The sequence below is a fragment of the Mobula hypostoma genome, chromosome 5 (assembly GCF_963921235.1).
Source record: "Mobula hypostoma chromosome 5, sMobHyp1.1, whole genome shotgun sequence".
In the NCBI taxonomy this organism is placed as follows: Eukaryota; Metazoa; Chordata; class Chondrichthyes; order Myliobatiformes; family Myliobatidae; genus Mobula; species Mobula hypostoma.
This window is the reverse complement of record NC_086101.1, coordinates 179,109,625-179,123,463: the sequence shown is the minus strand read 5'-3', so window position 1 is coordinate 179,123,463 and position 13,839 is coordinate 179,109,625. Positions and strand designations below refer to the sequence as shown.

At 41.3% G+C, this 13,839-nt stretch overlaps 1 protein-coding gene across 7 annotated transcripts in view; it reads left to right on the top strand.

Annotated features, from left to right (window-relative positions):
• The window catches only part of wdr17 (WD repeat domain 17), a 155,503-nt gene that overhangs the window by 51,178 nt on the left and 90,486 nt on the right, over positions 1 to 13,839 (top strand). For all 7 annotated transcript variants that reach the window (XM_063049472.1, XM_063049469.1, XM_063049468.1 and 4 more), the window contains 4 exons: positions 1,893 to 2,080; positions 2,205 to 2,373; positions 6,943 to 7,034; positions 9,619 to 9,701. In XM_063049472.1, coding sequence (XP_062905542.1) covers positions 1,893 to 2,080; positions 2,205 to 2,373; positions 6,943 to 7,034; positions 9,619 to 9,701 — 532 coding nt within the window. The remainder of the gene's footprint in view (positions 1 to 1,892; positions 2,081 to 2,204; positions 2,374 to 6,942; positions 7,035 to 9,618; positions 9,702 to 13,839) is intronic.

Here is a 13,839-nt window from a genome sequence, read left to right as displayed (position 1 = left end):
CAGATTCTTGATTAGTGATGGTGTCAAAAGTTACAGGAGGAAGGCAGGGAGATGGAGTGGAGAAGGAAAATAAACCAGCCATGTTTAAGTGGTGGAGCAGACTCAAATGGCCAAATTATGCTCCTCGGTCTTATCATCTTAAGAAGGGCCAGTCTCTGTGCTCTAAGAATCTACAGTACTGTGTAAAATTCTTAGGCACATATATATAGCTAGGGTGCCTAAGACTTTTGCACAGTACTGTATTTGTCAACGCAGAGCAGAGAGCGAGTTTGTAAATCTGGCTGGAGCAAAGCATGTTGGGAATGGTGAGGGTGGACTGCCTCTGGAAAGGAATGGGACTGGTAGCAGGAAAGGAGTGCCAAGGGCAGTGGGGGTGGGGGGAGGGTGGTGTTTGTGGTGCGGATGCAGACGCACCCAGCCCTGGGACACCAGGCAAGGTCGTTTGATTCCAAATAGTTGATTTATTTATCATTACAGACTGTCTCTCTAGTGCTTCCTGCTTCCTCCCCTTTCCCTTCCCACTTTCCTAACCATGACTCCCCTCCCCACTCCTCAGACCACAGGTTTATCAACACTCACATATGTCATAAAATTATTTCTTTTTTGTGGCAACAGTTCAGTGCAATACATAAAATTGCTACAGTACTGATCAAGAGTCTTGGGCACCTTAGCTAAGTGCCTAAGGATTTTGCACAGCACTGTACCTTGCATTATAGACTATGAAGACGCGCAGTCCTCCTTTATTGTCATTTAGTAATGCATGCATTAAGAAATGATACAATATTTCCTCCAGTGTGCTATCACAAAACACAGGGCAGACCAAGACTGAAAAAACTAACAAAACCACATAATTATAACATATAGTTACAACAGTGCAACAATGCCATAACTTGATGAAGAAGTCCATGAGCACAGTAAAAGTTCAAAGTCTCTCAAATGTCCCACATCTCACGCAGACGGGAGAAGGAAGAAAAACTCTCCCTGCCATGCCCAACCACAGTCCGACTCTGAGTCATCCGAAAACTTCGAGCCTCCAATCAGCTCTCCGACACCGAGTACTGAGCGCCATCTCTGTCCGAACAATTCGACCTCAATCTTGGTTGCCAACAGCAGGCAAAGCCGGGGATTTTGAGGCCTTCCCTCCCGAAGATTCCCGACCATGCAGTAACAACAGCAGTGAACTGGCAGTTCAGAAATTTCTCCAGATGTTCCTCTGTGCTTCCACGTCTGTCTCCATCAAATCAAAATTGTCCATGGCCCCTATTTAACGGATACGATATCATTTTTCACCGGAGGGCTGCGCACGCACAGCGCGCTGCTGTCTCTCCTCCTGCCTTTATCGCACAGTAACTAAAATTAGACATCATTCCGTTATAAATGCAGCATTAAAAACAAAGTGCATATAAGTTCCTTATCAGTGTTTGAAATTATTCAGCATCTGGAACACATTATTAGCTCTAAAGCAGGGGTTTCCAACCTGACCCTTGCTTAATGCTATTGGTCAATGTCATAAAATAGTTTGGGAAACTCTGCTATTGAGCCAATAATGAAGTTGACTCTTAAATGCCTGGTGAAATAGTTTAACATGCTCCTCAGTGCTCAGTAGGATAGAGATTAAATACTAGCCCTGACCAACATATCCATGGATAATTACAACAAACTTATCCTGCTTTCTAAATTTTTTATATGAAATGCATAAGTATTTCTGCAAGTATGAATTAAAAAAAATGAATATTTCAAGGATAATGCTTCTCTAAACCTATCCAAAAATATATAAAAGTGCCAGTTAATGGAGACTATTAAAAAGAATGGCACACTATTGACTTGATGTAGGTGAAAATCTGCTATTTTAAAGAGGTGTTAGAAAATAATTTTCCTTCTGTCCTTTTCAGGCTATTCTGCACATTCACCATCAAAGAACCATCACACGTCATCCACCAGTGAAGCCATACCTCCTCCGACCCTCTCTCAAAACCAAGCCTTTTCCCTGCCTCCTGGGCACGCCGTTTGTTGCTTTATGGATGGTGGCGTGGGCCTTTATGACATGGGAGCCAAGAAGTGGAATTTCCTGAGAGATTTGGTAGGCTGTAAGAGAGATTTATTCATTTTCAGATTGCCCTAGTGTTGCATCGGTCAAAAGGAAAATGATTCTAGAAATATTATATCTCTAAAAGATCAACAGTCTCATTATGTTGTTATTCCAGGGTCACGTGGAAACAATCTTTGACTGTAAGTTTAAACCAGATGACCCCAACCTTCTAGCCACGGCATCATTTGATGGGACCATTAAAGTGTGGGATATAAACACCCTGACGGCAGTCTACACTTCACCTGGCAATGAGGGAGTCATCTACTCCCTGTCGTGGGCTCCAGGTAAGAAAATGTGCATGGTGCTTGTGAAGATATCAGCTCTTGTACCACACTTTCTCTCCAGCTCTTCATATTGGCAATCTTCCTGCCTCCTTTCCAGTGCAGATGAAGAGTCTTGACCTTCTAGAGCACCTCATTTCCCTCCAATGATGCTGCGGTCACAATGAGTTCCTCCGGCTCTTTTTGTATTGCAGGCATTTGTGAATGCTGATTGATGCTAAATAGACATACCAAACACATACACTGAGCAGTCAGCAAAGCTTTGTTTCTAATGCTCTTTCATTCTTCGGACATAATTTATCAGGCAGGATTTTGTTCCTAGATCATAAACACAAGACATTCAGCACATGCTGGAAATCCAGAACAACACACGCAAGATGCTGTTGAAGGGTCTTGGCCCGAAATATCAGCTCCTGATTCCACTCAACAGATGCTGCCTGACCTGCTGAGTCCATTCGGTATTTTCAGTTAGAAATAGAGCAGGTGTGGTCCACAAATAACTTTGAACAAGGTCCACGAGTCAATGATTCTTTGATCTTTTGCCTCAAGTCTGTGTACTGAGGGTAACTGTCTTCATTCTGTGCTGCATCCTTCAATTAAACACATGAAAATGCTGTCTGTGTATCTATCACACATCAAAAGTGTACTTGTATCAATATTTTTAAAAAAACATCAATGTGTTACACACAATGAAAGTCAATAAAATGTTTCAGAGTCAGGGAAAACATAATGCAGGGGAAAAGTCAGCAGATCTATTAGTTTGAAACAAGTGATGGGAAGGGACAGAACTGGTCCACAGGTTCAGGTTCTAAATTGGGGCATGGTGAATTTTGACAGTATGAGACAGGAGCTTGCAAAGATTGATTGGAGTAAGGTTGTTTATGGGTAAATGGATAACTGGTAAAGTGTGAGGCTTTTAAAGTTGAGATAGTGAGAGCTTAAGGTCTGCATGATGTGTCAGAGTGAGGGGTAAGATGTATAATAGGGAATCAGGGATATTGACACCCTGGCCAAGGAAAGAAAGGAGGCTTGAGTCATCACAGGCAGTTGGTGTCAAGAGAATCCCTGTAGGATTATAGGCGATGCAGGAGTGTACTTGAGAAGGAAATCAGGAGAGCTGCCTTCAAGTCTGGTGACCGAACAGCTCTTAGGCATCGAGAAAGCAAAAGCTGCCTCTGCACAAAAAATTCAGAAACATCGGGCCAATAACAAGTCCTGGCCTATGTGACTGGGCATCAAGGACGTTACTAACAACACGAGGCAAAACAGCTTCGACTGCACCAGTGATGCTTTCCTCCCTGACACTCTAAACAACTTTCATGCACACTTTGAGGCATACAACACAATGCTGCCCACAAAAGCTGCCCTTCTCCCAAGAGTGCCCACTGTGTGTAATAACAGCACTCATGAGAAGGATTCTGCAGAATCAACGCCCATAAGGCAGCCAGGCCGAATACTCGGAGTGTGCACACCAGCTCACTGACGCCTTCAACACTTCACTCATCCGGGCTGCTGTCCCCACATGCTTCAAATCAGCCACCAACGTCCCTGTGCCAAAGAACTCAGCACCTTCAGAACTAGGTGACTACCACCCAGTGGCACTGGTGCCAATCATCATGAAGTGCTCTGAACTGCTGTTAGTGGCACATAGCAACAACTCCACTCTTGCCACATTGGGCACTCGCCAATATGCTTACCAACAGAACCATTCTACAACAGATGCCATAGCATCTCTCTTGCAACTGACCCTGATACCCCTGGAAAACAAGATCACTTATGTCAGAATGCTGTTTCTGGATTTCAGTTCAGTATTCAACATTATTGTCCCACAGAACTTGGTGAAAAAACTCCTACTCTTCAGTCTAAATGATCCGCTGTGCAACTGTGTGTTGAACTTCCTAACAAACAGATGTCAAATAGTCAGGATGCACGACCTGCACCTCCCTCCCTATCATCCTCAACATGGGTGCCCCCCCAGGGTCATGTGCTGAGCCCATTGCTGACACATTACCGCATGGCCAAACACCCAAATAATCACATTGTCAGGTTCCCTAATGAGCAGTGGGGCTCATTATCAACAAGAATTGAGATCCCCTACAGAGAGGAAGAGGAAGAGTGAGGCCTGTTGCCAGGCAAATAACCTCTTCCTTAATTTCAACATGACAAAGGAGAAGGTTATCAACTTCAAAAGCACTCACACCACTCACATCCCTTTTCCACTGGTGGCACAGCAGTGGAAACTGCAAGCTCCTGTGAGTCACATCACGCGCAAACTCCCATAGTCCCAGAGCACATCCTACACAGTGAAGAAACCTCACCGCCACCTCTACTTTCCGAGGAGGCTGATGCGAGCTGGACTTTATTCATTTATATAAATAAATAAAATAGAAAGGTGCCAGGAAAAGTGGAGGCTATGTAGTATCCGTGCCAGAACCACCAGACTAAACAGTTACTTTCCCCAAGCAGTGAGGCTGATCAACACTGCCACCCTCTACCTCCACCACTTCTTTATTATTTCCTGTCAGTCACTTTATGTACACCCTAGAGTCACTTCTTTGACATACAATCAATCTATGTATATAAGCTATCTTATGTATTTATCTTTATTGTGTTTTATTATTATTTTGTTCTTGTTCTTTTGTGTTTTTTGTTTGGTGCTGCAATGGATCTGGAGTAACAATTACTTCACTCTACTTTACATTTGTGCACAGGAAATATATTAAATGGTCTTAAGTTTTGAGAAAGGAGGTTGTGGGATAATGTTGGCAGAGGAAGATCCTAATGGTTCTTGTAAATATATTAAGGAAAAAAAAGAGCAACTAGAGAGAGGATAGGAGCAGCAAGGAACAGTTGAATTAAAAACAAAAGCCCAGCACATGCATGGACTGTCAAGTTTTTAAAAAAAAAAGCAGCACAGCTCATGCTCTGCAGAACGGAAGACACGATCAAGTTTTTAAAAATATTCAAAGTGGAAGAATTCACAGGTTCGTAAACAGTGAGTACCAGGTGGTAATAATCATAAATAAGAGCAAAAGTGGCTGACTGCATTTGAAAAATAGACATGTTTGATTTCACAAAAGATAACTGGATTTTATATACTGAGCTAATTCAACAATATTTTGAAGCAAACGAAATAGCCAATGAGAAACAAATACCAATTTTACTGAGTGCATTGAGTTTAAACGCATAAGGTTTGGTTCAAAGCTTGACTGCTTGAACCAAACTAGCAGAAGTGAGCTTTGCTGAAATTGTCAAAATGACGCAGGAACATTTAGAACCAAAGCCATTGTTGATTGCAGAATGGTTCAGGTTTCATAAGTGGAATTAAAAAGAAGGGGAGTCCATTTCAGTTTGTGTGGCTGAATTGAAGAGATTTTCTGCGCATTGTCAGTTCAGTAATGGGCTTAATGATACACTGGGAGATCAATTAGTATGTGGATTCTTAAAAGAAAGCATTCAAAAATGGCTCCCAACTGAAGCACAACTTACATTCAAAAGAGCGGTTGAAACCGCTGTTTCAATGGAAAATGCAGACAGATGCAGTTGAGTTGCAGTCAGGAATGAAAGTGAGTGTGAATAAAAGTGCAGCATCTAAATAGAATCCAGTCTGGCCAAATAACTTGCGTTATTGTTGGGGCAGGGGCTCACATTCGCAAATAAATGCAGGTTTAAAGGTGAAACTTGCAGAAAATATAAGGAAGTAGGACACATACAATGAGCATGTCAGGCAGATTAAGAATAAATGAACTGCACAAAGAAGGGAAAAAGATAAAAACTCAAGTTGTTTCAAAAAGAGCACTAATCAGCATGGTGTTTATAAAAACAAAATCTAATGAGATAATGCTAATCACATAGTAGCATGACTGAATACGTCAGCACGCTACCACGTGACATATGCGTGCCTCACTTAAAGTAAACACTAAGTTAGACACGCATTGTCGGACTCCCATGTCTTCCTTTGAATTAGTTTAATGTTTTATGGTTACGGAACATAACAAAAAAAACTTTGGAACTAGGAAATTTAAATGCTGATGTCTTGGGGATAGTCCATGTTACACCGAGGGAGGTGTTGAATGTCATAAGGGACATGAAGGTAGATAACTCTCCATAATCTGACCAAGTATATCCAGGAGCATTGTGGGAGGCTAGAAAAAAAATTGCCCTAGATGAGATATGTGTGTCATTGTTAGCCACGATGAACTGCCAGTAGAATTGGAGCACAATGAATGCTGTGGCTTTATTTGAGAAGAGTGGCTGAGAACATTCTGAGAACTTTAGGTCATCTTTGGTAGATTAAGTTACTGGACAGCATTCTGAGGGAAAAGATAAACTTATATCTGAAATGATATGGGCTAGTTAGGGAGTAGTCACCATGGCTTTGTGTGCAGAAGGTTATGTCTTATAAACTTGATTGAGTTTTTTGATGATTTGACCAAGAATGTCAATGACAACATGTCAACATGATGTTTAGATGGCATAGAATTCAAGAATAGCAGAATAATTGGATACACTGTTTCAAAGGTGAGCGGTATTTGTTTCACAGCAACATGTAATTGTCCTTTTAACCTTAAGGTGACCTAAACCGCATCGCAGGTGCAACTTCACGGAACGGAGCTTTCATATGGGATGTAATTAAAGGGAAAACGATTACTAGATTTAATGAGGTAAGTTTCTAGGTTTTATCTCCTCCCTTTGTGAATGCTCATTGATATCTCAGCATTGACTATGGTTATTGAAGCCTCATTACGTCCCCCTAAAAACAAAACACCAGAAATAGGAGCAGGTTTGATCTCAGGACTGTTCCACCTGACCTTTATTGTACTCTAGTGTGACTGGATACTCCTAAAAAGAATAAGATAAAAGCAGGAGATTCTCAAAATACCCAGTAAGTCAGGCAGCACAGAGAAAAAGTTTCAAGTCTGTGATCTTTGGAATCCATGTGAAGGATCAAATGAAGCCTGGTTCATTCATATGGATGTGACCTCAACAGAAGTTAAAGGTTGATTTACATTCCAAAATGCTTCACAATGTATTAGGTGTTTTTGAAGTGTTGTAATGGAAGAAAATAAAGCAGTAAATTGCACATAGGGAGATCCCAATCCGATCAAAGATGGCACTGGAAAGTTGTGACCCTTTATATGCAGCTCTGATAGGAATCAGTAAATATTCACTCTTAGGACTACTACAGCTGAGATCCACAATTACATCCATGGGTCCTTCAGTAAGCAGCATTGTTTTAAGCTCTTTTACTCTAATTATTTTTATATGCTTTTCTGATTGCAATTTCTAGTAATTTTATGTATTGCACTGTACAGCTGCCACAAAAAAAAACAAAGTTCATGACAGATGTGAGTGATGATAAACCCGATTCTGATATGGGTCTCTATTGTGGATTGAGAGTGGGAAGGGGGCAGGGAGAGGGGAATCTTGGTTGAGAAAAGGTGATGGGAGAGGGGAAGGAGCAGGAAGCACCAGAGAGACATTCTGTAGTGATCAATAAATCAATTGTTTGGAATCAAATGTCCTTGCCTGGTGTCTCAGGGATGGGTGTGTCTGCACCCTCATCACCCCCAGCCCAGGCACTCTTTCTCTGCCACCTGTCCCACACCCCTCCCATGGCGCTCCACCCTCACCATTCCCAACATCCTTGGCTCCTGCCACATTTACAACCTCACTCTCTGCTCTACGTTGAAAAATATAGTACTGTGCAAAAGTCTTCAGCACTTTAGTGCAGTTAATTTAGTTATATGGTAAATTACAGGTTAGTTTCATGCAGTGAACCTATCGTGTTCTTTATACTTACTGTGTGTTTTCTTGTGCTGCAATGGATCCAGAATAACAATAACTTTGTTCCTTTTTACACTTTTGTACTGGTGAATGATAATAAACAATCTTGAAACTTGATTGTTGAATCATGAATTAATTCAGCACAGCAAAATGAACCAAAGGTCCTGTTGCTGTGCTGTACTGTTCTGTATTTGAAAACAGAGACAACGTTGGTGTATAATAGACAGCGACCAGTAATTAGAAATTATTTGCATTTGCAGATGCCCTGCTGCTCTAGTGCTGCATCCTGATTTCTTTTATACATCAGCACAGTTGTTAAGTCAACTGGGCTATTTTGCATAGGCCCAGGCTTTTGATCAGAGACCTGAGTTCAAATTGGATATGGCAGCTGTGGGATTAAAATTTTTGTTATTGCATAAAATCTAGAATAAAAAGCAACTTTCAGTGATGATGAACCATGAAATCACCGTGGACTACTGTTAAAAATCAATCTGTTTCACTAACACACTTCAGGGATGGAGCTCCATCCATTTTGTCCAGTCTGCAATCCCAGCCTTCATTTATCAATGTATTCAGTATAGGAACTGGGGTGTAATCTTGAAGCTGTATAATGCACTGGTGAGACCTAGTATTAATTGTGGTTCTGGTCACCTTACAGGAAAGGTATCAATAATACTGAAAGAGTAAAGTGAACATTTAGAAAGATTTTGCCAGGACTTGAGTACAGTACCTGAATTCGAGGGAATAGGTTAGGACTTTGTTCCCTAGAGCATGGGAGAATGAGGGGAGATTTGACAGAGGTATACAAAATAATAGATAGGGTAAGTGCAAACAGGCTTGAGGTTGGGTGAGACAACTAGAGATCATGGGTTAAGGGTGAAAGGTGAAATGTTTAAGGGGAACATGGAGGGGAACTTCTTCACACAGAGAATGGTGAGAGTGTGGAATGAGCTGCTGGCAGAAGTAGTGGATGCAGGTTCGATTTCAGCTTTTGAGAGAAATTGGATGGGAGGTCTGTGGTGTGGGTGCAGTTGGATAGGACAAAACATAATATTTTGGTATGGGCTAGATGGACTGAATGGCCTGTTTCCATGCTATAGTATTCTGTAACTATTGTATACACTTCTTTGATATTAAATGAAACTATTGACTCTAAGGATTACATTTAATTCTCATCCCAAAGCTTTCACTGCCCTCTGAAGTGACCTAGAGGGAAATTAGGAATAGACAATATTTGGAGGCCTTGCCAGTGATGCCTGACCTTATGAATGTTTGAAAGAGGAGAGATAACTCCATGAGGTCATGAGAATAACATTGCTTTCAAACATGCTGTTCCAAACACTAGACAACTCAATGTTAATTCTATAGTGGGAGTGTGCTTAGTTTTTGTTTCAATGTCTGAATGAACATCCTGCCAATATTATGGTTCTGTCAGTAAGTATCTTCTTTTATTCCTCGAAGCATGGAAAAAATGGCATTTTCTGCATTGCTTGGAGCCACAAAGATTCCAAAAGGATTGCGACGTGTAGTGGGGATGGCTTCTGGTAAGTTGTGTTTCTATCATTATTGACTTTTATTTAATGTAGAAACCTATGGAGATGTAAACAGAATACAGATACACTCAGTGGCTATTTTATTAGATACAGGAGTAGAACCCAGTTTGGTCTTCTGCTGCTTTAGCCCATCCATTTCAAGGTTCAACATGTTGTGCATCCAGAGATGCTGTTCTTCACTCCACTGTTGTAACGCGTGGTTATTTGAGAATATCGCCTTCCTGTCGGCTTGAACCAGTCTGGCCATTCTCCTTTGACCTCTGTCATTAACAAAGAGTTTTTGCCCACAGAACTGCCACTCACTGGATGTTTTTGTTTTTAGTGCCGTTCTCTGCAAACTGTAGAGACTGTTCTGAGATACTCAAACCATCCCATCTGGCACCAACAAATATTCTACAGTCAAAGTCACTTAGGTCATATTTATTCCTTGCTCTGATGTTTGGTCTGAACAGCAACTGAACCTCTTGACCATGTCTGCATGCTTTTATGCATTTAGTTGCTGCCACATGATTGGCTGATTAGATATCTGCAGTAAGGTGGCCACTGAGTGTATGTTAGAAGTAGATTTGATGGGCTTCATAGCACAGAATCGTTCAGGCCAACTCATCCATGCTGCATTCAGGCATTCTCCTGACTTTCCTAATCTAAGTCTACCACCATGACCCTCTGTTGCCTTCTCCCTTGACCCGCTCCTTAAGTGCCACTGCAGTCACTTACCTCAACTACTTTCTATGGCAGAAGGCTCCATATTCTTATCAACCTTTGGATAAGAAATTCCTTTTGAATAACTTCCAGGATTACTTAGTAACTTCCTTATATCAATGGCCTTCAGTTAAACTCTTCCCACAAGTGTAAACAGTTTCTCTGTATCAAATCTATCTAAACCCTTAACCTTGTTTTCTCCAGAGAAAGAGTCCCATTACTTACCCTAATAAACTTCGATCCTGCCTTGCATTCAGACATTTCCATCATTATTAATTAGAATTCATTAATGTGTGTACTGCAATTAATCAACTAAAGGCCAAAGGTATTTTTCAATTATTTTGCTAATATTAAAACCAAGTAAAGGCCATGAATTAATTGCTTCATGCATATTTGCTTTTTATATTATGACACAGAGTTTTTATATTTTGACATATTCTATATATAGATTTGACTTATAGTGTCATCTGACTACACAGCTATAATTTTATTGAAGTTAAAAGTTCATATTGATGAAATTCAAATTGGTTCAAATCAATCAAATTGATGAATAATTGCTAGAAAATGAACATTGATTTCACGAATAGAAATAATTTTTAAATAAAAATCAAATACTGCCTTTTTAAATATATCAGAGCAATTTAATTTACCTCCTTGGATAATGACAAAATTTGCTGTTCCAGAACCTTACTGTTCTTCAAAGTTGATATCCTGATATCTTCACATTTCTCTCTTCGTCTCCACCTCCATGTCAGGAAATGGAGGGAATGTTTTTCGAAAATCATCCCAGCCCATGTTCCCACTGACAAAGAATGGATGAAAAAGATTTAATAATGGAGAAATTAATTACCTGCATGGCATCAGATGTGAGTGGTTCAGTTTTCCAGAGATCAAAAAGGAAAGAATGCTCTCGTATAGAAAGAAGACAGGGGGTCAATTATTTTTGCAATTCGAAAAAGGTGTTCTGGAAAGTGGTCACCCAACCTATAGTTGATTTCCCAAATGTAGGTGTGACCACAATGTGAGAATTAAATTAGAAAAGATTCAGGTTGTTGCTGGATCTCCTGGAATTGGTGTTTGGATTCCTAGAAAGGAAGGTTGGAGGTAAAAAGACAGAGATTTCAATTCCTATGATTGTATGGAAATGTGCCTTCAATAGGAGAAAGATCATATCTGGAGATCGTAGCTGGACCTCTCTTATTTTACTTGGTCACCCAATCTGAATGCCACTGATCTGGCCTCAGCAGGCTGCAGATCTCATGGTTTATCCAAGGCTTTTAGTTGGGAAAGACTCCAAATTGAGTTTTTTGAGGATGTGACTAAACACATTGATGATGGTAGAGCAGTAGATGTAATGTATCTGGATTTCAGCAAGACATTTGACAAGGTACCCCATGCAAGGCTTATTAAGAAAGTAAGGAGGCATGGTATCCAAGGGGAAATTGCTTTGTGGATCCAGAACTGGCTTGCCCACAGAAGGCAAAGAGAGGTTGTAGACAGGTCATATTCTGCATGGAGGTCGGTCACCAGTGGTGTACCTCAGGGATCTGTTCTGTGACCCCTTCTCTTCACGATTTTTACAAATGACCTGGATGAAGAAGTGGAGGGATGGGTTAGTAAGTTTGCTGATGACACAAAGGTTGGAGGTGGTGTGGATAATGTGGAGGACTGTCAGAGATTACAGCGGAACATTGATAGGATGTAAAAATGGGCTGAGAAGTAGCACATGGAGTTCAACCCAGATAAGTGTGAGGTGGTTCATTTTGATAGGTCAAATATGATGGCAGAATATAGTATTAATGGTAAGACTCCTGGCAATATGGAGGATCAGAGGGATCTTGGGGTCGAGTCCATAGGACACTTAAAGCAGCTGCGCAGGTTGGTGGCCTTCATCAGTTGTGGGATTGAGTTTAGGAGCCGAGAGGTAACGTTGCAGCTATATAGGACCCTGGTCAGACCCCACTTGGAGTACTGTGTTCAGTTCTGGTCGCCTCACTATAGGAAGGATGTGGAAACCATAGAAAGGGTGCTGAGGAGATTTACAAGGATGTTGCCTGGGTTGGGGAGCATGCCTTATGAGAATAGATTGGGTGAACTCAGCCTTTTTTCCTTGGAGTGACGGAGGATGAGAGGTGACCTGATAGAGGTGTATAAGATGATGAGAGGCATTGATTATGTGGATAGACAGTCTTTTTCCCAGGGCTGAAATGGCTAGTACGAGGGGGCACAGTTTTAAGGTGCTTGGAAATAGTTACAGAGGAGATGTCAGGGGTAAGATTTTTACACAGAGAGTGGTGAGTGTGTGGAATGGGCTGCTGGCGACGGTGGTGGAGGTGGATATGGTAGGGTCTTCTAAGAGACTCCCGGACAGGTACAAGGAGCTCAGAAAAATAGAGGACTGTGGGTAACCCTAGGTAATTTCTCAGGTAAGAACATGTTCGGCACAGCTTTGTGGGCCAAAGGGCCTGTATTGTGCTGTAAGTTTTCTATGTTTCAAATGATATTGTAGGGAAACACTCATCTAAGACAGTTTTTATAAAGTCTGTGACAACCGTGCTGTATTGGTTCGGATCCTCTGATGACTCCTTAACCACAGCCGAGTCTACTGTCTTGAAGCAGTCCGATAACCTGTCCTCCGCCTTCTGCGGCCACCTCTTTGTTGTCCTTGTCTCTGAAGCCTTGTTCTTTAGCCTCCGACTGTATGCAAGTGAGAGGATGACAGCCAAATGATCAAATTTCCTGAAACGCAGTCTAAGCATGGAATGGTAGTCATGCTTAATCATAGTGTAACAGTGCTTGAGTGTGTTGGAACCCTTGGTGCTGCAGGTGATATGTTGATGGTAATTGAGCAGACGAGTGATTGAAGTCCCCAAAAATGATTAGAAAGGCATCTTTCCTATTTGCTGATTGTGGCACTCAATACATCGAGTGCCTACTTAACGTCGATCTTTGGCGGTATGAAAACTGCAGTGAAGATCATAGAGTGGAAATAGGACAGCTGGCACTTAATCATGTTATACTCTGTAGCATCAACTGTTTAGGCCCCTCTATAGATGTTGTTTAACTTGCTGAATTTCTACAGCACTTGTGTGTGTTGTAGAAGTGTTGAGTTAACTTCTCTTTGAGTCCATGGTTGAGGAGAAAGGGAAGAGTATCAGTAGCACTGATGTGGAAAGTAGCATCATTAGAAGGTATGATGATAAAGGGACAGGGAGACTGGAGTGGAAACCTTACAAGAAGCATGGTGGGAATACGTTTAATCAAGAAGGCACTCTAATGACTCAGGTAGTTTCTCGATTCACCCCTTACCTTCTTTCCTTAAATAATGGATTTTCCAACCTAAGAATCTGCGGAACTTTGTAATGTTACAACTTACTCATTCAATGTTGTTTTACATATTTGCCTCACATGAAAAGAAGAGGAGGTA